Raw genomic sequence first — 23,235 nt, forward strand, 5'->3', positions numbered from 1 at the left:
ACGCAAAGTGGAGGGAGCGAGGAATAAACTGACCCTGGATGATGGATATTCAAACTGCTTAAAAATAATCTGTATTTCAGTAACACAATTAATATAGACCCACATAGCTACATGTCATTTATTGGGTTATGTAAAAAGGTTGTTTAACAAAGTAAGAAAAATATGTGCATGCTTCTACTTGACATATTAGCCCACCTGCTGTTTTTACTGTGCCGTCATAGTTTTTCCAAGCTGAAGTTCATTAAAACGTACTTGAGGTACCCTATGTCACAGGAAAATCAGCATCAATCACTCACAGATTTTGCATAATGACTTAATTGATGATTTTAAATCAAAGAAGGCAAGTAAAAGCAGGTTTTAGATTGCACTTTACACCTGCACTATCTATGCTTAATCATGCGTCAAATACTCTTTTTTTATTAATATCGTTTTATTAATTTGTATGTATGTGATGAAGGATTTGTGCCATTTAAATGAGTGTTTATGTTCGTATTTTTTGTTACTTTGCTGTATCCACGATTATGGATGGAGGGTGCCGAGGGAAGGGTCGCTCAGGAACAGGGCCGGCCCGTGGCATAGGCCGTATAGGCAAATGCTAAGGGCGCCGTCCATCAGGGGGCGCCACGCCAGTGCCACAAATGTTGGAGAAAAAAAAAAAAAAGTTGGTACTATTATTTCTAAATACAAAAAATAATCCCACGTTAATTAAAATGCAAAGTAAAGCCTATTTAATAGAAATATAATTTGTTACAACATTATGCCCCCCCGCCCCCCCCCTTTCCCCCCGCACGGTGCGCCCCCTCCCTTCCCGTATCATGACTATTTTTGGACGTCACCACATCAAAAAATTAACACAAGATGTCAAAACGGCCAAAACTGTCAGGTGCCCAGGGAAGAAAAAATAGAAAAGAAGAGGAGAAACGAGAAAAAGACAGAGGTAGCAGGTAGGTAACGTTAGCCTACATGGAATTATTTTTCTGTTACAGAATGTGATAGCAACCTGGCTTTTTAGCATTAAGCTAATGTTACATGATTCGGCAATTGCTAATCAATAAATAGTTAGTTCTGTTTTAACGTCGGGTTAATATTGTGGAGGGGGCTAAATTGTTATGGAAAATAATAATGTAACGTTAGGTAATTACAGTACTCCCCCTTTACATTCCTCAGGGACATTTGTATTAGATCTTTTAAGCAGGTGTTTTTTGTTTACATTGTTATTGCCTTCTGGTTAGCTAATGTTTGCCCCGCAGGTAATAGTCACTTTATATATTAGGTATAGTTGTAAGCCTAGTTGTTAAAGTGCACATCATTAATGTTAATTAAGCACTATCACATGAGAGGGAATGCTGTTTTTTAATTTGAGCACTGCTGTGATTCGGTTAAAGATAATCATAACATAACATTCTCATATAATATGTTAATTTGCTTTCTTTAAGTAAAAAAAAAGGTCAAAGACAAAGCTATTCGGTTTCTTGTGAGTATATCACTGCCGATGTGGGGGGGGGCGCCACCTAAAATCTTGCCTAGGGCGCCAGATTGGTTAGGGCCAGGCCTGCTCAGGAAAAAACAAACTGCCTCTGAGTTCATACAAACAATGACAAAGTGGTCAATGCAAATTCCTTTCTCTTTTTTTTTTTTTTTTCCTTTTATGTTGTACTATCCCAGGAACTCTGAAATAACTTACCAAAATCCCTATTGGAACCATTTTCACAGGCGAAAACAGTGCATATATGTATCATTGCAACTCTGATTTCAATTGACTTCCTGCTACTAATACACTTATTTGTTCCTCAAGCGTTTGAGTCTGAGCCGACATCAGCCAGGCGCAACGTCCCGTGCAACCCAGCAAGGACACATTTTAACACACTTAAAGTGTTCCTTTGGGATAAAACATTGCCTGTTAAATTCAGGGAATGTTTCCAAACTTGAGCAAATGTGAGGAGAAAAGTGGTCTTGAGCGTGTTCAATCTTGGATGTTGCATTATGTAAATGAAACCATAACCATGTGTGTAATGACTGGTAAACAAATGACACTCAGGACGACTCACTTGGCGGGAGGGGCTCATCCACTCTCTGGTAACGGCTGATGTCATGGCGTACAGACGGCAGTGAGTGAACAGACATGTGGCCGTTGACCTGAGCTGTGGCTCCTGTGTGTACAAACAGCTTGATAAGAGCAGTGTTTATGTTGTTGACCTATATGACATGTTGTACTTACAAATATGTGTTTGGTTTGTTACAGCAGTTGGGATCATGAGTGTACATCAGACCTGGGCAAATTAAGGCCAGTGGGCCACATGCTTTTCAATCTGGCCCGCCGGACATTCCCAAATAATTTTTTTAGATCTTTAACATCGAAACTGTAACTGCCATTATGACAGACCTGGGCATTCTGCGGCCCGCGGGCCACATCCGGCCCTTTGTGCGTCCCTGTCCGGCCCGCGTGAGGCCAATCATAAATTACAAAATACATTTTAAAAAGTATCTATGTCGAGTGTGCAATACAACGGTGCTGCTTTTGTTTTGAAAAGCGTTATTTGTATTACTTCCGTGTGGACGTATGCACGTGCGTGATTGTGAGTGAATGTGAACAGCTGCAATCACAAATTACAAAATAAAGTTGAAAAAACATCTATGTCGTGCGCGCAATACAACTGTGCTGCTTTTATTTTGAAAAGTGTTATTTATGGGCGTATGTCCGTGTGTAACCTGTGAGTGAAGGTGCACAGCGACAAGTGATGCACGGTTTACACCCGAGACGCGTGTTTTCAACAAGACATGGACTGCCAAGCAACGTTCCCTCTAAGGTGCGCGCCTGCGCAATTGCGCACTGCTCAAGCGTCCTCTGCGCACAGCAAATATATGCCGCGCACCAAATCAAATCCCATCTGAATTCTAAACAAAATAAACACATTTATTCTGTGTAGTTTTGCAATACAACTTTGAGTGACAGTGACAACAAGCGGCCCTAACGGTGTTCATCAACACCGTTCAATTGAACACCGTTCAATTATTGTAACGTCTATCGAGATGATTCAAGGCCAGGAATTATATTGATCACTTTATTGAGAAAAACAATTTACATTTGGCCATAACCACACCAAAAACATGAGTAAAACACTTCTATCTCGAAAAACTAGTCATTTTCTGCCGTACAAACCAGGCCAAAACCAACTTGTCATCTGTCACCAACACGCATACCACTAAACCACTAGTGCGTTTATGGCCACACAAAAAGTCGAACAACTCATACACCACACAAAGTTACACTATGACTCTTCAGTCATACGTGTGCTTATTTTACTGTCATTTATTATTAATGTTAATTTATTTATATTAATCATGGAATGCTGTTACTAGAGAAAGTTACAGGAATGCACACTTCATCCTATGCTTACATTTCATTGTGCAACATGAGGATGTTTAAGGGGAACTAAATGTGATCTCTGAAAGGGGTACAAAAGATTTCCAAAGCAGTGCTTTTGGTATAAAGTTAAGTTAGGTTAAATGAAAGTATTGTTATTATTACTAATTATTATTATTATTTATCTTACGGTAAATATCAAAAACAATATTGAGCAAAATGTAATTGAAATATTGTCGATGTGGCCCTCCAGCAGTGCTCGGGTTGCTCATGCGGCCCCCACTAAAAATTAATTGCCCACCCCTGCATTATGATGTACAGTGATGTTTTCAAATTACCGTAAGTCTTGAACTAAAAAGTATTGCAATGGTTGGAATCTGTGCTTTTGCATGAAAAATGAGTTACTATGGTAATCTAAGTCACAGCAGCTCAGACGAGGGACCAAGCAGTGTGAGTGGAGAGCGTTTCCACAGAGTGTTTCCAGAGCGGCCAGCCTAAAATGCAGGTGTCAGGGACAGAGGCAGAAGGAGATTTTTACGAGAAAGTTCTAAAGCTTAGCGATTTATCAGATATAGGTGGGTTGTTTTTTTTACCCTTCGCATTCATATTTCGCTGTGTTTGTTGCATTTTTGTTGCGTTTCGCTTGATTGTAAAATGTCGATTGAGATGGGGTGTGATGTTATAGATTGTCAATATTCAGTGTTTTATCGTTCATAATTAATATTGTAAATCTGACATTCTTTATTTACATGTACGTTCTCTGGGTGTATATTTCAGTAAAAAAATGTAAAATTCCATTCCGTTTTTTCAGGCGGCCTGTCATAACATTTTTAGCATTCAATCAGACATTATTGTGAGGTTTTGTATCAGTGTTCCTAAATATAGATATACCGGCCCCCAGACACATTTTTTTCTGTAAATTTGGCCCCACGAGTCAAAAAAATTGCCCAGGCCTGGTTTACATGCCCTTATCTTGGATGAATGTCATACAGTGGAACCTGTTTAAGTCAACATCCCAGGGATTGGCTGACTAACGTGGATGTAACCGAAAAAAGCTTTGACCATGTTCACCATGCTTTTGTCAAGGTCAAGGTCCAAGGTTCAAGTTTATTGTCCCCGCTGGGAAATTTGTCTTGGGCACAGTGCATCATTGCTTTCTTAACATACAGAAAAACAACATAACAAAAACACAAGCACAGACACAACCACAACCAGACAACTAACATTTAAACATCAGAACATGGAGCTTGATAGACATAGGTGGCACTTTGATGTAGGCATAAAATCTACAGTATGGAGATAAAGATAAAGTACCAGTGTGCATTGCACTAGAGCTCATGGATAAAGTGCTATGTGCTAAAGTGCTTAGTTCTAAAGTGCTATGTGCTAAAGTGCTATGTGCTAAAGTGCTGTGCTAAAAAGGTGCTAACCTATGTATTAACATTCTATTGCACATTGTTGGTCAGCTTAATGGAGGCTGGGACAAATGATAAATTAAGGCGGTTAGATTTGCATAGTGGGACCCGGAGTCTTCTCCCTGATGGCAGGGTTCCATATTCAGGGAAGAGTGGGTGTTGTGAGTTGGAAATAATTTTCTTAGCTTTTTTCCTAACTGCCTGCTCATAGATGCTCTGTATATGTACATGCGCAAGTTTTTTTCCTGGTGGCTAACAATCAAAAAAGGTCACCAGGTTATTGCTATGCTTTTATTTTCATGATTCATGAGCATGATTCAATGTTGTGTCGATAGAATGATTACAACATGTTGACATACAAGTACACAAACACATGTTTCATAGCAATGACTCCTTGGCTCTAAAATGTTATGTCGACAAAAGCGGTCGACCATGAAAGTCGACTTAAGTTTTTTATTTTTTAGTAAAAAGAAGACGATGGACTTGATAAGATGGTTGACTAGGCTGTTGACAAAAAGGAATTGACATACACGGGTGCCACTATATACATTTTTGGCCTTAATTATTTATTTTATTTGTTGCTTTTCCAGCGTGAAGTGATTATATTAAGTACTTCTTTTTTTTTTAAACAAATTTAAATATTTTCAGGGTTTTCTGTAATTTAGACCTGCCACACCTAAGCGCATATTGAGGGTGTGCTGGGTACGCTTTCTGTTCGCCTAGTCTTGAACTCAAACCTGCAGGAGCATCACGAGGGAGGCGGTGGGATATGAAGTCCAGATGGGTGGCATTCTGTGCCTCCATTTTCGAGGCTGCCGATTACAGCTGTGGTTGCAAGCTGGTGGTGGTGCCGGTCGTGGCAGCAACCTTATAACCTTATGAACAGGGCTGTCAAGCTGAAGGAGTACCCACGAATCAGCAGGTACTGTTCCGTCAAATTTGACACATTTTAATGTAAATGTCAACATGACTGCACTAAAGGTCGTCAAAGCCCACAATGACTCTTACGACAAGCATGATGCTCTGCTACATGTCTTTCAAGACTCTGATAGTAATGTGATGATGATGATGATGTAACTGATTGTATATACCTCAGGCAAATGTGAAATGCATGAGATGAAGAAAGGGAGTTGTGGTATAACAGTATTGTTGGTTCTAAGATACAGTTAGATCTAATTGATTTTAAATATATACCTATATGCTTGTAAATATTGATTGTTGCTTAGCATTGAACAATGTTTAGTGTTAGTAGTATTGTGATGATATTCCTCTTTGATTTTGAGTTATCAATTTAACCTGAAAAGCTACTGTCAACAGTTCAGGTATGAAATAAACTGAATAAAACCTACTAGTTGAGTTGATAAAATGCCCTGTACCATCTCCTCAGGCAGTGCAGGCAAGCGAAAGTCCTAAAGAACTTGACAGGTACTGAAAGACTAACACTGTTGCAGAGGAATTTGAGGTGGTCAGAAAACGTTTTTGTGGCGTGGCACTGGGGGTGGACAAGATCTGCTTTGTAGGCTTTGGATGTTGCAGGACTGCAATGCCTGACACGTCACTTCAACACTGTGTAGAGCAGGCAGTAACAGTGGATTAGCCAACAGGGATGGTGGAGGAGGTTCAACTATGGGGGATCACGCCTCTCAGCCTCTCTGGGAAATCTAATCCAGAGTGCGGGAAGGAGATTTGGGCCATTTTTGGGTAGGGAAGGAGCAATATGGTCTATATTCTGGTTGTGGAGCTCTTCAATCATGCAAGGTTATTTGAGAGTACACAGGGGTTCCTTTCAAACGGTCCACACGTGTTTTGTGGACTTGGAAAAGGCCTTCAACAGTCAGTGGTGGTATGAGGTTCAAAGCCGGCCTTGGTCCCTGCACAATGGAGCAGTTGTGCCTGGTTTTGTTTTTATTTACTTGGAGAACGTGTTGAGGGTGTTCAGTTATTAGCGTTATGATCCCATCTCTGCTGTTTGCAGATTATGGTGGTCCTGATGCCAAGAGTTGAGTTCAAATACACTATGCCATTCTTGGTAAATCATATCCTGGAATAGCCTCTCACATGACAACATCAGGGATGTTCTACATCACTGAATGATTTAATTAAGGGCACAAAACTGTAAGAACACATTTAAAGTGTTGCTGACATGCTGTAACCTTGACTTTTTATGGGTTAAATAATAATAATGTCAAGGTTTGGTGACCCACAACAAATAATGAGGCAAGTTTAGAAGCATTAAGCAGCTCACCCGTCTGTCTCTCTGGCATTGTCCCGCTCAGACCCTCTTGGGCCCTGCAGGCACCTTCAGCGGCCCGCAGGGAGCGTCTCTTCCACACCTCACCACCTTCCTCCTCCTCCTCCTGTCCCGGCTCACCTTGCATATCCTCACTGACAGCCCCTGCAGCTGACAAAGAGGTGTTTGGCTATTGTTTGGCTAAAAGTAAACAAAAAGCTGTCAAGAGAACATTTGGAGTAGAGGCTTTTGAAAGCTAACATGTTGAATGTTTATCCCCAACAGTCAGACTGTGTCTAAGTAGTACTGTCACTGACAAGTAGGAGCTTGATAACACTAAAAAAAATATGTTTTTTTAGGTTCGCAGAAGAAACGTGTGCCTTCAAAATAATTAGTTTGGACGTTAAGACTGGAAAACACAAACTAAACATAGCCTGAATCTTTACATAATTCTATTTCAAATTTGACAATGATACTACAAAAATGTAGTATTTTACATAGGTTTTTCTAAAGTTAAGGTTAGGTGTTTCATGTCACATTTGGTCAAAGTCTTCACTAAAATCCAACAAACCTCCTTGGCTTCCTTTGACACACGTTTGTCGTAATTTTTTTTTAGATAAAAAGAAATGAACTTCAAAGTTTTAACACGTTTGTCATCATTGTTTTTGAAATCAAAAGAAATAAACTTCAGAGGTACAACATTGACACAGTCTATGTCTTACTTTGTTCCATTTATTCCGTTACCCAGAAATTACTTGATTTCATAAAAAAAGTTCACCTATTAACCTGCATATCTGTGTTTTCAAATGTTATTCACTGAGTCAATCATCATTAAGATTGGATGTAACTGGTCTGAGCTCTGTACATAAGAGGATCTGGTACTTTTTTACACACAGATGTAGAGATGTATATTGTTCCACAGCAGACAAGGTAAACAATTTTCTATTTGTTTACAATTAAAAAGTTCACAGTGGGTTAAGGTAGCGTGATGTGGCTAATGCATCCATGCTAACCAAATTTATGATCAATATGTGGAAAATATAAGTATCTGACAAAAAATGATGAAAGTATTTAGCGGTGGTGTGTTTTTATGGATATATGTTTTGGTGTGGACTGACAATATACATTTGCATTTACATTACACTACCAACGCAACAGGACCTTATTTGTCACACGTTTATCTGCTTGTTGGAATACTGTGAGGCTTCATGTTTAAATTTTGTATTAAATCCTTCCGATGTTCAAACACTGCCAATATACGCACAGTCCCTTTGCGCTGTGGTCGCACTCACAAGACAGTAATATCCATTTTGATTTTTGCTAGTTAATTCAGAGTGGCATTATTAAATTATATCCTCATCTCTGGGTGTTTCTAGTTGTCTCAATTGAGGCAATCAGAATAGATTTGATAGTTCTCTGGAAGTCTATTTTATCATTTTATTATCCATCCATCTTCTAACGCTTGTCCCTTTCTTATTATGTACTGTGTAAACTGCATTCAAACTTTAAGCACAATATAATGTTTCACCTTCCTGGGGCGCTGGAATTTATTCCAGCCTCAGAAGCGCGTAAGAAGTACTTAAGTCGACGCCCTTTTAAGGCCTGCTCCAACCAAAGTGCGCATCTTGGATGAAGGCGCTCAGCTACAGACTTAAATTGAAGGGGTTAATGCTGCGCATAGAATAATACATAATGTTGGATATAGAGAACATATAAACCCTTTATTTATTGAATCAAAAATATTGAAATTCAACGACTTAGTGCATTTGCAAACAGCTAAAATTATGTACAATGCGAACTATAACCTGCTACACAACGATGTACAACAATTCTTCTCAACAAAAGAGGAGAAATATAACCTCAGAGGAAAATCTAATTTAAAACATCTACAAGTGTTCACAAAGTAAAAAGAAGATCAATTATCATACATTTTTTGAACCTTTACAAAAAAAAGAGACAATGATTATTTATGTATTCAATATTTGTTTACTTACTTATGGCATTGGTATATTTATTTATGTATTCCCAGTTCTGTTACAGAGAACAATGAAATGAGATAAAACTGCTATGATATGAAAGGGGGTAGGATTAAATAAGCTCTGCTCCTTCCTACTCCTTTTCGGACGTGCTGTAATGAAACAACTGGAAATATGTGATGCATTACATTGTAATCGTATTGCATGCATGTGTGAAATAAACTGAATTGAACTGAACAATGGCAATTAAAGAAAGACGGGAAGGATTATTGGAGGTAAATCTAATTTGATAATTACAACAGTTACTTTTATTGCAAACGCTGATCTAAAATCGGAGGCAAACATCAATATTAAGCTAACTGGAGAATTTAGATGGGGAGGAGCAAGCTGGTGGCACCTCAATGCAGCAGCATAATCCAGGCTTAATTGCAGTGTCAAAAATAGAAATGTTTATAGGCACCTCAATTACTTGCAATATTTTTACCATTCACATGTAGTGGATCTACATTTGGGGGCAATGTAAAACCCTGGTATCGTCAGGAATACAGAAGACTGCAGGCTGTCTAAAGGACAATGGGTTAACCAGCAAACTATACGAGTATAAATGAAGTAATAAGAGTGAACACCAACTGGCAGCAGATGTCCCATTGTCGCTCGCGATGGTCAGAGCAGAATTGGCCAGGCTGTTGCTGCTTGATAATTCTGCGGCTTCCTCTTCTGCCCGAGGAGCCACTTCTGTCCTTGTCTCCACTTCCTGTGACAGTGAGCATAATCGGTTGATGGTATCAAACATCTTCGCCATTCAGGTTTGCAGCTACAGCATCTTACCTGAATGGGTGAAAGCGGGCCACTGCTGAACGGCAAATTGCAAGCCACGTCTTGGCTCATCCTTGTACTGTGCTCGCTGCATGCACAACCGCCCGAAGACTCCAGCTGCTCTGTCTGAGGAGAACCATTGGCTCCAGGTTCTTCACCAACATGCACCGATGCTCCAACTGCGTCTGCGTTGCTGCTGGTCCATGGCTCCTCTTCAGTTTGTTCTCCTTCGGCACCGACCAACTCACTGACAGAATAACCTGCTTCTGCTGACGACACGGGTCTAGATTCGGAGACCTCGCTCCCTTGTAGAAGCTCGGATGATGCCACAGAAGAGGCAACATCTGTAGTCCACTGTGGCTTTGTCTCCTGGGATAAGTCACCTCGCTGTCCCGTGCTCTCTTCGTCCTCGTCAGAGTCTATGTGAAGCATTGCGTTCAACCGCGTGTCTGTAGGAAAGCTGGAGCGGAGCCTGGGCCCTGTCGGAGGTCGCTCCATGGGGCCCCCAGAGGCCTCAACAGCATCCAAGTAGTCGTTGAGGGACACCTGCCGGTGGGTGTGGCTAGTTTGGGCTGCCAGGATGTTGCCTTCCTGCCAAGCGCTGCTGTTGCCGTAGTAACAAGTTCCGTTGACCAACAGGGAGCCTTCCTCTGAGCCTGTGGGCGAGGCTCCATGGGCGGCGCGGGTGGATGAGGAGTGCAGAAGGTCTTCGTCGTCAGAGGGACTACCGGGGTCACCATTTACAGCATTGGCCAAGATGGTTCCTGTTAACTCTGGAGAGGCTTTGTAGAACACAGTTTTGTTAGTTTCGTTACCTCCATTTAAGGAGATTCTGTGATTATAGTTTACTTTTTTAGCAGGATTTCACAAGGAAAAAAAATAAATGCAAGGATTTTCTTGGCCTCAGTGTTAAGTTTGTTGACTAAAAATGTTTGTCTTCATTATCGTCAACAACCAATGTTGCTTTGATAAAATTAGGACGATAACATGAAAACAAAAGCATGTTGACTAACACAATGACAAAATTTTTTGATAATTTATTAAATGAATCAAAACTAGATGAAAATTTAATTTTGTCTTTAAGCGGGTGGGACAAAATATCCACAGTTGCATGTGGGAGAGGGCGGGTGGAAAAACACTAAGGTGATCCAATTAGAACTAGCATTTTTGTAATAAACAGTGTTTTGATTTTTCACCCGGAAAAGCAAAACTCAATACAAGACATCAATACATAATGTCTTCTACACCGGGAAGAAAGCGAAGAGAAGACATATGGACCCACTTCACCTTTTCCGCGGTAGAACTGTGGGTTTACAAGTTGTTACATCTTTGCGACAGTAACCACGCCAAAGCTAATATTTCAAAATGTACTGAATTACTGTCACTGTTAAAGACAGTAGAGCAGGAGCAAGGCTACTAGGGCTGTGAATCTTTGGGTGTCCCACGATTTGATTCAATATCGATTCTTGGGGTTACGATTCGATTCAAAATGGATTTTTTTTTTTCAATTCAACACGATTCTCGATTCAAAAACGATTTTTTTCCAGATTCAAAAGGATTCTCTATTCATTCAATACATAGGATTTCAGCAGGATCTACCCCAGTCTGCTGACATGCAAGCAGAGTAGTAGATTTTTGTAAAAAGCTTTCATAATTGTAAAGGACAATGTTTTATCAATTGATTGCAATAATGTAAATTTGTTTTAACTATTAAATGAACCAAAAATATGGCTTATTTTATCTTTGTGAAAATATTGGACACAGTGTGTTGTCAAGCTTATGAGATGCGATGCAAGTGTAAGCCACTGTGACACTATTGTTAATTTTTTTTAATTTTTATAAATGTCTAATGATAATGTCAATGAGGGATTTTTAATCACTGCTATGTTGAAATTGTAACTAATATTGATACTGTTGTTGATAATATTCATTTTTGTTTCACTACTTTTGGTTTGTTCTGTGTCGTGTTTGTGTCTCCCCTCAATTGCTCTGTTTATTGCAGTTCTCAGTGTTGCTGGGTCGGGTTTGGATTTGGAATTGGATTGCATTATTATGGTATTGATGTGTATTGTTTTGTTGGATTGATTAATTAAAATGAATAAATAAATAAATACATACAATTTTTTTTTAAATAAATAAAATAAAAAATCTATTTTTTTAAAATCAATCAATCAATCAATCAATGTTTATTTATATAGCCCTAAATCACAGGTGTCTCAAAATGAGAATCGATTCTGAATCGCACAAGGTGAGAATCGCGATTCGAATTCGAATCGATTTTTTCCCACACCCCTAAAGGCTACTTACTCTTACTCTCACTAATTTGTTTTATTTTTACATGAAATTCAAAATGAGCTCCAAAATTAAATAACATTGGATATGTTGCGTTATGTTAGAGAAAAAATTATGGTTTTCACTCTGTTTTTTATTTTCATTTTACAAAGCCTCTCAACCTTTTAGTCATGACACGAGTCAGCAACAATGCTGTGTCAGCACACACCTTCATGTCCAATGGAAGTGACGTCCACCCGAAACTGCAGCTGCCCGCTAACGTGATCTGTAGGAAGGCGGCGACACAGACTGTAGCTGACTGGGTGTTGGCTGCATCCATATGCACGCGCACACACACAAACACAGAGCAGGATATCAGAAAAAGGCATCAGAAAATACACAGTAGGGCTGAGCGATTTATGGCAAAAATAATGACCACGGTAATTTTTTTCATATCATCCGATCTCGATTTATATCACAAGTGTTTTTGTTTTTTTTATTAAAGCGAATTGTCCCGTGCAGGATTATACAGAGTACCGCATCCCTACTGTTTACTACTGTCATGTTGATCATATCTATGTGCAACAGTACAGGTAGGTAACCCACGCTCGGTTCGTACCTGGTTTTAGAGCAAACGGATTTGCTTCTTTTTCGGCACGTTCAGTGGGAGTAAAGAGAACAACACTTTTCCTCTCAAAGTTCTTTGGTTGTTTTGCTGGTCATCACAAACATTCTGCAATAAACAAAGTATAATTGGTGTAGAAAATACTAAAATACTTTTATTTTAAGTTAACATTTACTAAACAAATGATTTGCATTCTTTCATTGCTTTTGTACATCGGTGCTTCTCACCAGTGCTTTGGTTAACAACAAGCGGGGACCCAGATTGTGGAGTTTTTTTAAAAACCCACATACTGTAATTTACATTTAATGAAAGTACATTAAGGTTCAGTTTGAATTTGAGGTACAAAAAAATTATTTGTACCAACACTTAAAACATGTTTAATAATCATTTCAGGAACAACATTTTTTTAATCCACAAACAAACAAAAAGAACACAAAGTGTTGGTCTGTAAGTGTTTTTTACAGGTATTATTGTGCTTGTTACTCCAACAGCAGGGACAAGTTTTTTTTTAAATTTGGGGTGGCATAGCTCGGTTGGTAGAGTGGCCGTGCCAGCAACTTGAGGGTTCCAGGTTCAATTCCCGCTTCCTCCATCCTAGTCACTGCCGTTGTGTCCTTGGGCAAGACACTTTACCCACCTGCTCCCAGTACCAACCACACTGGTTTAAATGTAACTTAGATATTGGGTTTCATTATGTAAAGCGCTCTGAGTCACTAGAGAAAAGCGCTATATAAATATAATTCACTTCACTTCAATTCACTTTTATACATGTTATATCAGAGGAGTGGAGTCTTTGCAGACACATAAACAAAAAGTCTTGATTAAAACATATTTAGATATAAAAATGCCTTTTCTGATTAAATTGGTGGGTGTGTTGATTCTCCCAGTCGGGACCAATACAGTCACATAGACGTCCTCTGAGTGCCTGCAAGTTCGCATTCGGGGCAGGATTACTGTTGAGCTGCAGCAGACAGTGAAACGAAAGTTTAAACTTCTATGGTAGTGTAAGTCATAGTTCTTTATTTTGTTGTTTTGGGCTGCACTTCCAGCTGTGTAAGGGGGAAGAGGCACAACGCAATTGAACATCAATTCCGTTGTGAGGAAACCGATTTTCGCGCGACGGTGGAACGAGATCAATCAATCAATCAATGTTTATTTATATAGCCCTAAATCACAAGTGTCTCAAAGGGCTGTACAAGCCACAACGACATCCTCGGTACAGAGCCCACATACGGGCAAGGAAAACTCACCCCAGTGGGACGTCAATGTGAATGACTATGAGAAACCTTGGAGAGGACCGCATATGTGGGTAACCCCCACCCCTCTAGGGGAGACCGTAAGCAATGGATGTCGAGTGGGTCTGACATAATATTGTGAAAGTCCAACACATCAGCGAAAGTCCAGTCCATGGTGGGGCCAGCAGGAACCATCCCGAGCGGAGACGGGTCAGCAGCGTAGAGATGTCCCCATCCAATGAACAGGCTAGCGGTCCACCCCGGGTTGGGAGCAGAGTAGAAAAGAAAATAAAATAAACGGCAGATCAACTGGTCTAAAAACGGAGTCTATTTAGAGGCTAGAGTATACAAATGAGTTTTAAGATGAGACTTAAATGCTTCTACTGAGGTAGCATCTCTAACTTTTACCGGGAGGGCATTCCATAGTATTGGAGCCCGAATAGAAAACGCTCTATAGCCCGCAGACTTTTTTTGGGCTCTGGGAATCACTAATAAGCCGGAGTTCTTTGAACGCAGATTTCTTGCCGGGACATATGGTGGTACAATACAATCGGCAAGATAGGCAGGAGCTTGACCTTGTAGTATTTTATACGTAAGTAGTAAAACCTTAAAGTTGCATCTTAGGTGCACAGGAAGCCAGTGCAGGGCAGCCAGTATAGGCGTAATATGATCAAACTTTCTTGTTTTTGTCAAAAGTCTAGCAGCCGCATTTTGTACCATCTGTAATCTATTAATGCTAGACATAGGGAGGCCCGAAAATAAAACGTTACAGTAATCGAGACGAGATGTAACGAACGCATGGATAATGATCTCAGCATCGTTTGTGGACAAAATGGAACGAATTTTAGCGATATTACAGAGATGAAAGAAGGCCGTTTTAGTAACACTCTTAATGTGTGACTCAAACGAGAGAGTTGGGTCGAAGATAATACCTAGATTCTTTACCGAGTCGCCTTGTTTAATTGTTTGGTTGTCAAATGTTAAGGTGGTATTATTAAATAGATGTCGGTGTTGAGCAGGACCGATAATCAGCCTTTCCGTTTTCTTAGCGTTGAGTTTCAAAAAGTTAGCGGACATCCATTGTTTAATTTCATTAAGACACGCCTCCAGCTGACTACAATCCGGCGTGTTGGTCAGCTTTAGGGGCATGTAGAGTTGGGTGTCATCAGCATAACAGTGAAAGCTAACACCGTATTTGCGTATGATGTCACCTAGCGGCAGCATGTAAATACTAAAGAGTGTAGGGCCAAGAACCGAACCCTGGGGAACTCCGCACGTTACCTTAACATAGTCCGAGGTCACATTGTTATGGGAGACACACTGCATCCTGTCAGTAAGATAAGAGTTAAACCAAGACAAGGCTAAGTCTGACATCCCAATACGCGTTTTGATACGCTCTAATAAAATATTATGATCAACAGTATCGAAAGCGGCGCTAAGATCAAGAAGCAGCAACATAGATGAAGCATCAGAATCCATCGTTAGCAATAGATCATTAGTCATTTTTGCGAGGGCTGTCTCCGTAGAGTGATTTGCCCTGAAACCGGATTGAAAAGGTTCACAGAGATTGTTAGACGCTAAGTGTTCATTTAGCTGCTGTGCGACAATTTTTTCGAGGATTTTCGAGATAAACGGAAGGTGGGACACCGGCCGGTAGTTTACCATGAGGTCAGGATCGAGGTTAGGTCTTTTGAGTAGAGGATGAATAACCGCTTTTTTGAATGCTAGGGGAACAGTGCCAGAGGAAAGTGATAAGTTTACAATATTTAACACTGATGGACCTAATAATACAGAAAGCTCCTTGATAAGTTTCCCAGGAATTGGGTCAAGTAAACATGTTGTTTGTTTTGTCCCATTTACACATTTTAACAATTCCTCCAATGTTATTTCATCAAAGAGAGAGAAACTATTTTGGAGGGCAGTGTCCGTCGTATATACAGTCGTATTTGTGTTAATAGAACCCAGTTGTAGCTGAGATGCATTGTCTTTAATCTCTTTTCTAATGACTTCAATTTTCTTATTAAAGAAATTCATAAAGTCATCTGCTGAGTGGGAGGAGCTACTGGGAGGAGTCCCTTGTTGGGTTAGCGATGCTACTGTCCTAAACAAAAATTTAGGATCATTTTTGTTGAGGTGGATGAGATTTGAGTAATATTTAGCTTTAGCTGAGGTAAGCATGCGTTTATAAGTTATTAAACTATCACTCCATGCTTGATGGAAAACCTCAAGTTTAGTCGCACGCCATTTGCGTTCCAGCTTTCTACATGATAATTTCTGGGCTTTAGTTTCTTCTGTAAACCATGGGGTACGCCTTTTAGGGGCCCTTTTTAGCTTTAGCGGTGCTACACTATCAATGGTGTCGCGCAGGGCGTCGTTAAAGTTGTTAGTGAGGTTATCAATAGAGCCCACATAATTTGGGAATGGTGCCATTACCGAAGGCAGTAGGTCAGTAAGAGTCGTCGTTGTGGCAGCAATAATGTTGCGGCTGCTATAGTAGTTATTATTATTATTATTAGTTTGTTGACAATGAGTCAGAACTTCGAATTTTATAAGGTAATGATCGGACATTACTTTAGTGTACGGGAGTATCGTAACTTTGGAGGTGGTGACACCCCTGACAAGCACTAGATCTATCGTATTACCGTTGCGATGCGTGGGTTCATTTATTATTTGTGTAAGACCACAGCTATCAATTATAGTCTGGAGCGCCACGCAAGGAGGGTCCGATGGGGTATTCATATGGATGTTAAAGTCTCCCATTATGATTATATTGTCGGCGTGCGTCACTAGATCAGCAACGAACTCTGAAAATTCATTGATGAAGTCCGAATAGGGCCCTGGGGGGCGGTAGATGACAGCCAGGTGCAGAGGCAGCGGTGTGACAAACCTCATAGTGAGCACCTCAAACAAGTTATATTTATTATTTAGGTCCGAGGTAAGGCTAAAGTTTTTGTTGTATATTAGTGCAACACCCCCACCCCTTTTAATGAGATGGTCGAGAACACACACGGACACGCTTTCACACAAACACACGCAAACGTACACAAACACAAACACACACACATTCACAGACACACACAGAATCACGGTCAATAAAGGTGGATTGTTCCGTGCAGGATTATGCCAAGCATTGTTGCTTCCCGACTGTTTACGACTGCGGTGACTTCTAACGAACGTGGACGGTGTGGCGCAGTTGGGAGAGTGACTCTGCCAGCAACCTGAGGGTTCCTGGTTCAATCCCCACCTTCTACCATCCTAGTCATGTCCGTTGTGTCCTTGAGCAAGACACTTCACCCTTGCTCCTGATGGGTCCTGATTAGCGCCTTGCATGGCAGCTCCCGCCATCAGTGTATGAATGTGTGTGTGAATGGGTGAATGTGGAAATAGCGTCAAAGCGCTTTGAGTTCCTTAAAAAGGTAGAAAGGCGCTATACAAGTATAACCCATTTTACCTTTTTTTTTTTCTTCTAACAGACAATTCCGCCATATGACCGTGATCGAACTCAAATGACTCACGATCAACGATCACGATCATATAATCGCCCAGCCCTAATACACACACACACACACACACACACACACGGTGTATGGACTCACTCGGCTGTGGGACCTTCCAGAAGTCTCTGCACGGGCACGATCAGCTGGCCCAGAAAGCGCTTGATAATTGGTCGGCTCTTGGCAAACTTATCTTTCACCTCAATCTCCATTACGTCGCTCATCAGTGCCACGAAGGTGTATTTCTACAGGAAAATAGCGGGGAAACTTGTTCATGATTTAAGTCATTTGAATGAAAGGTGGAGTGTGTGTCATGTTGCCAACCTCTCCGTGCCACACAGGGTTGGTGGTGTTGGCAATGATGGAGGATCTCCTCTCCTGGCCGTGGTGTGTAAACTTGGGGAGGCCACCCCTTTTCCCAGGCTGAACGGACATCTTCAGGTAAGGGTCAGGGTTGAAAAACATGCCTTTTTTCAGGCCCACTGCTCGGATGTCTGCATTGGAAGTTGCACCATTTTGCAACAGTCAATTACAGGGCACAGTGACGGAAGTAAGTATTTGATCCCCTACCCATTTTTTCAGTCCGAACCCTGTGGAGTGAATGTTTGATGGCGTGTCTAGAAAAGCACTTCACTCAAAGTTCGATTTAACTCGGTCCAATACAACACAATGTTCTATTTAACGCGGTTGCGCCATTGTACCAGAATTTTCGCCCGTTTTTTTTCGACCCCAGTCAATCGCGTTGTTTATCCCCGGTCCCTCCTGGTCATTTCCTGCGATCGATATTTTATGGACCCCAACGACAACATTATACCGAACTTTGAGTGTACATGAATCTAATCCATTATAGTGTTGTCCCGATACCAATATTTTGGTACCGGTAACAATACCAAAATATATTTCGATACTTTCCGGTACTTTTCGATACTTTTCAAAATAAAAGGGACCACAAAAAATGGCATTATTGGCTTTATTTTAACAAAAAATCTTACCGTACATTAAACATATGTTTCTTATTGCAAGTTTGTCCTTAAATAAAATAGTGAACATACAAGACAACTTGTCTTTTATTAGTAAGTAAGAAAACAAAGGACAAGTGGTAGGAAATGAATTATTAATCTACATGTTCATTTACGGTTAATATCTGCTTACTTTCTGTTTTAACATGTTCTATCTACACTTCTGTTAAAATGTAATAATCACTTATTCTTCTGTTGTTTTGATGCTTTACTTTAGTTCTGGGTGATACCACAAATTTGGGTATCAATCCGATACCAAGTCGTTGCAGGATCATACATAGGTCATATTCAAAGTCCTCATGTGTCCAGGGACATATTTCCTGAGTTTTTAAACATAATACAAATTAAAAAAAGAAAAAAAAAAGATGTTGTGATACAAAAAAATATTGATGTAATCATAGTAATATCGACTCGATACGCTCCTGTACTTGGTATCATTACACTGGATGTTAGGTGTAGATCAGGGGTCTCAAACTCAATTTACCTGGGGGCCACTGGATGCAGAAACTGGGTGAGGCTGGGCCGCAAGAAAAGATTTCTTTAAAAAAATCTAACATGCACTTTTTAATGAATTCACCTTCTTTGAATGGCTTACCCGCCCTAGCAACCATCTCACTCACCATGTAGCTAGCTTTGACTGCTGCATCGCTCCTTTCGCTTGCTTTCTTGACGAAATCTTGTTGCCTCAGTAGACGGGTTTTAAATTTTGCAACCCGGTTCACTCTCTCATCTCCCTGGTATTTTGCATACTCCTCAGCATGTCTAGTTGTATAATGACGTTTCAAATTGTATTGCTTGTGCACTGCAACTTTCTCTGTATCAACTACAGAAAAGAGCTATAAGGATTATTCATAAAGTAGATTACTTAGGACACACTAACATATTTTTTATTAATTCCGGTTTATTGAAATTACAGGAGCTAGTAAAGTTACAGACATTATGTGTCATGTTTAAGGCTAAAAGTAAAACATTACCAGCAAATTTACAAAAAATGTTTGTCATCACTTCTGAGAATACAGAACATAGAAGAAAAGGTCATTTCCAACATCAGTATTCAAGGACAACTTTAAAACAAATGTGGTGGGGGTTAAACTATGGAATTCTCTTTACAATGAGATAGAAGATTGTAAAAATATATTCCAAATGAAAAAATATATAAAGACAGAACAATAAAATCATATGGACAGCCATAAGTGTTTACATTTTGCTTTATATTTATTATTTTACTTATTTTTTGCCTGGTTTTGTATTTGTTTTGTATCATCCCTTGAGGTGTATATTACTTATTTTGTTCGGTTTGTACATCATGAAGTTTTGCACATCTTGTGTTTTTTTGTTTGTTTTCGTTATATTTGAATGTAATTGTTGGTTTATATGATATCATTAAGTAAGACTACGTATTATGTTGAAGGGGGCAGAAAAATATCAGATTTTTCTTCATCCTGCTCCTTCTCAGGCATTGGTGTGTAAATGTATAATTGAATAATTGAGGTATAATTGTCTATCGATCAAAGATGCACATCAATGAAGGAGATAAATAAAAATGAAATGAAATAAGACACGTCGGGGTGCCCCTTGAGCTCAACAAAGAAATATTGCATCAAAAATCGTCTCTGTCTGGAGCCAACGGGAGGGGGAGGGGGGTGGGATAGGAGGGGGCTGGGCGGGGCGGCTCGCCGTGGAGTTTACAGTTACGGTAGCACAATTAGCCCTGAACGGGCTAACATCACCACTAACGTGTTACACGTCTGATTCGCCCAGCGTTGGGGTTCAGTGCACCACACTTTTGTATTGTCGCTCGCTCCTTCGGCGGAGTGCTTTGGAATATCTGATAGTATATATCTGTATCATGAATCAATCAAACCAAACCAAAAGTGGACCCCGACTTAAACAAGTTGAAAAACTTATTTGGGTGTTACCATTTAGTGGTCAATTGTACGGAATATGTACTTCATTGTGCAACCTACTACTACTAATAAAAGTCTCAATCAAAGCGCTCATCTTCCCCGCCCGGACTGTTTACAGCGGGGGCGGGAGCGGGAGCGAGCAGGCGGGTGAGCGAGGGAGGCAGGGAGGGAGGGAAGAAGAGCGTGTGCGGATGTCGTGGAAAAGCGGCAAAATGTTTCTCTGCTTGCATCACGCAAGTGACGTCAATGCCTACTTGCCAACCTTGAGACCTCCGAATTCGGTAGATGGGGGGGAGGTTGAGGTGTGTTTTTGTAGCCCGGAAAAGTTAGGGCTGCAAAGGGTTCTGGGTATTTGTTCTGTTGTGTTTATGTTGTGTTTAGGTGCGGATGTTCTCCCGAAATGTGTTTGTCATTCTTGTTTGGTGTGGGTTCACAGTGTGGCGCATATTTATAGCAGTGTTAAAAAATAAATAAAATAAAATATGACCACCCTCAGTGTGACATGTGTGGCTGTTCCTCAAGTATGTATGCAATAACTTGCATGTGTCTGCAGAAGCCTCATACAACATGTGTCTGAGCAAGCACGCTGTTAGTATGGAGAAAAAGGTCCTCTTGACGGTTTATAGAGGATACTAAAGGCAGTGCCATCATGGCACGCCCTCAATATTGTCTCGAGTCTTATACCACACTGTGATTGGTAGATTCCATCAGCTCCGCACACAGCGCTGTTAAAGGCCTACTGAAATGAATTTTTTTTATTTAAACGGGGATAGCAGATCTATTCTATGTGTCATACTTGATCATTTCGCGATATTGCCATATTTTTGCTGAAAGGATTTAGTATAGAACAACGACGATAAAGATTGCAACTTTTGGTATCTGATAAAAAAAAGGCTTGCCCCTACCGGAAGTAGCGTGACGTAGTCAGTTGAACATATACGCAAAGTTCCCTATTGTTTACAATGATGGCCGCATGAAGTGAGAGAGATTCGGACCGAGAAAGCGACAATTTCCCCATTAATTTGAGCGAGGATGAAAGATTTGTGGATGAGTAAAGTGCAAGTGAAGGACTAGTGGGGAGTTGAAGCTATTCAGATAGGGAAGATGCTGTGAGAGCCGGGGGTGACCTGATATTCAGCTGGGAATGACTACAACAGTAAATAAACACAAGACATATATATACTCTATTAGCCACAACACAACCAGGCTTATATTTAATATGCCACAAATTAATCCTGCATAAAAACACCTGCGTGTTTGTTATGCTAGCTCCTAGCTCCTCTGCTAGCTCCTAGCTCCATAGAACACGCCAATACAATACAAACACCTGATCAACACACACAATCACTCAGCCCAAAAGACCATTTACCTAACCCAAGGTTCATAAAGCTTATATATTTTTAAAAAGTTACGTACGTGACGCGCACATACGGTCAAGTTATCGAATGTTTAGCAGCCAAGGCTGCATACTCACGGTACCTGATATTCAGCTGGGAATGACTACAACAGTAAATAAACACAAGACATATATATACTCTATTAGCCACAACACAACCAGGCTTATATTTAATATGCCACAAATTAATCCTGCATAATAACACCTGCGTGTTTGTTATGCTAGCTCCTAGCTCCTCTGCTAGCTCCTAGCTCCATAGAACACGCCAATACAATTCAAACACCTGATCAACACACACAATCACTCAGCCCAAAAGACCGTTCACCTAACCCAAGGTTCATAAAGCTTATATATTTTTAAAAAGTTACATACGTGACGCGCACGTACGGTACGGTACGTGTTATGCTAGCTCCTAGCTCCTCTGCTAGCTCCTAGCTCCATAGAACACGCCAATACAATTCAAACACATGATCAACACACACAATCACTCAGCCCAAAAGACCGTTCACCTAACCCAAGGTTCATAAAGCTTATATATTTTAAAAAAGTTACGTACATACGCAAAAAAAAGCCAAAGCTGCATACTCACAGTAGCACGTCTGCGTCTTTGTCATCCAAATCAAAGTAATCCTGGTAAGAGTCTGTGTTGTCCCAGTTCCCTACAGGCGTCTGTGTATCCAAATCAAAAGTCCTCCTGGTTAGAGTCTCTGTTATCCGAGTTCTTCCATCTTGACTGCATCTTTCGGGAATGTAAACAAAGAAGCGCCGGCTGTGTACTGTTGTGGCTGACTACGTTCGAAAAATACGTCCATTTCGCACCGACAACTTTCTTCTTTGCTTGCTTGGCTTCCTTCTCCATAATGCAATGAACATGATTGAAACAGATTCACGAACACAGATGTCCAGAATACTGTGGAATTATGAAATGAAAACAGAGCTTTTTCATATCGGCTTCAATGTGGAAGGCATACCCGTGTTCGCCGGGCTACGTCACACGCATACGTCATCCTCAGAGGCGTTTCCAACCGGAAGTTTAGCGGCAAATTTAAAATGTCACTTTATAAGTTAACCCGGCCGTATTGGCATGTGTTATAATGTTAAGATTTCATCATTGATATATAAACTATCAGACTGCGTGGTCGGTAGTAGTGGGTTTCAGTAGGCCTTTAAGCGCCATTCATTCAAAACTCGCGGGCCGCACTAACATTAAACTGTAATATTAAGGCGGGGGCCGCACAATAACGTCTTGCGGGCCGCAATTGGCCCGCGGGCCGCATGTTTGAGACCCCTGGTGTAGATCCACCAATGGCGTTTGTTTACATTTTGACACCTGTCAAGTGAAGTTAAGCATGTTTAGCTATTCCTCGTCCTGTAGGGATGATACTTGTATGAAACTTTATTTAAGTAGCTACAACACTACAGACTGCGGATGGACTTTGCCGCCAACTAGCTAGCCATGTCTTAAAGCACCTCTTCCTGTGGGCGTT

At 40.5% G+C, this 23,235-nt stretch overlaps 1 protein-coding gene across 5 annotated transcripts in view; it reads right to left on the reverse strand.

Moving 5' to 3' along the window:
• The window catches only part of hecw2b (HECT, C2 and WW domain containing E3 ubiquitin protein ligase 2b), a 114,436-nt gene that overhangs the window by 26,086 nt on the left and 65,115 nt on the right, over positions 1–23,235 (reverse strand). For 4 of the 5 annotated variants that reach the window (XM_062054055.1, XM_062054052.1, XM_062054053.1 and 1 more), the window contains 7 exons: positions 17,751–17,920; positions 17,529–17,671; positions 12,302–12,402; positions 9,814–10,583; positions 9,616–9,739; positions 7,025–7,180; positions 2,049–2,150 (listed from right to left, as the gene is read on the reverse strand). In XM_062054055.1, coding sequence (XP_061910039.1) covers positions 2,049–2,150; positions 7,025–7,180; positions 9,616–9,739; positions 9,814–10,583; positions 12,302–12,402; positions 17,529–17,671; positions 17,751–17,920 — 1,566 coding nt within the window. The remainder of the gene's footprint in view (positions 1–2,048; positions 2,151–7,024; positions 7,181–9,615; positions 9,740–9,813; positions 10,584–12,301; positions 12,403–17,528; positions 17,672–17,750; positions 17,921–23,235) is intronic. The other variant, XM_062054056.1, reaches the window with a different exon arrangement.

Source organism: Entelurus aequoreus, linkage group LG07 (genome assembly GCF_033978785.1).
Source record: "Entelurus aequoreus isolate RoL-2023_Sb linkage group LG07, RoL_Eaeq_v1.1, whole genome shotgun sequence".
Taxonomy (NCBI): Eukaryota; Metazoa; Chordata; class Actinopteri; order Syngnathiformes; family Syngnathidae; genus Entelurus; species Entelurus aequoreus.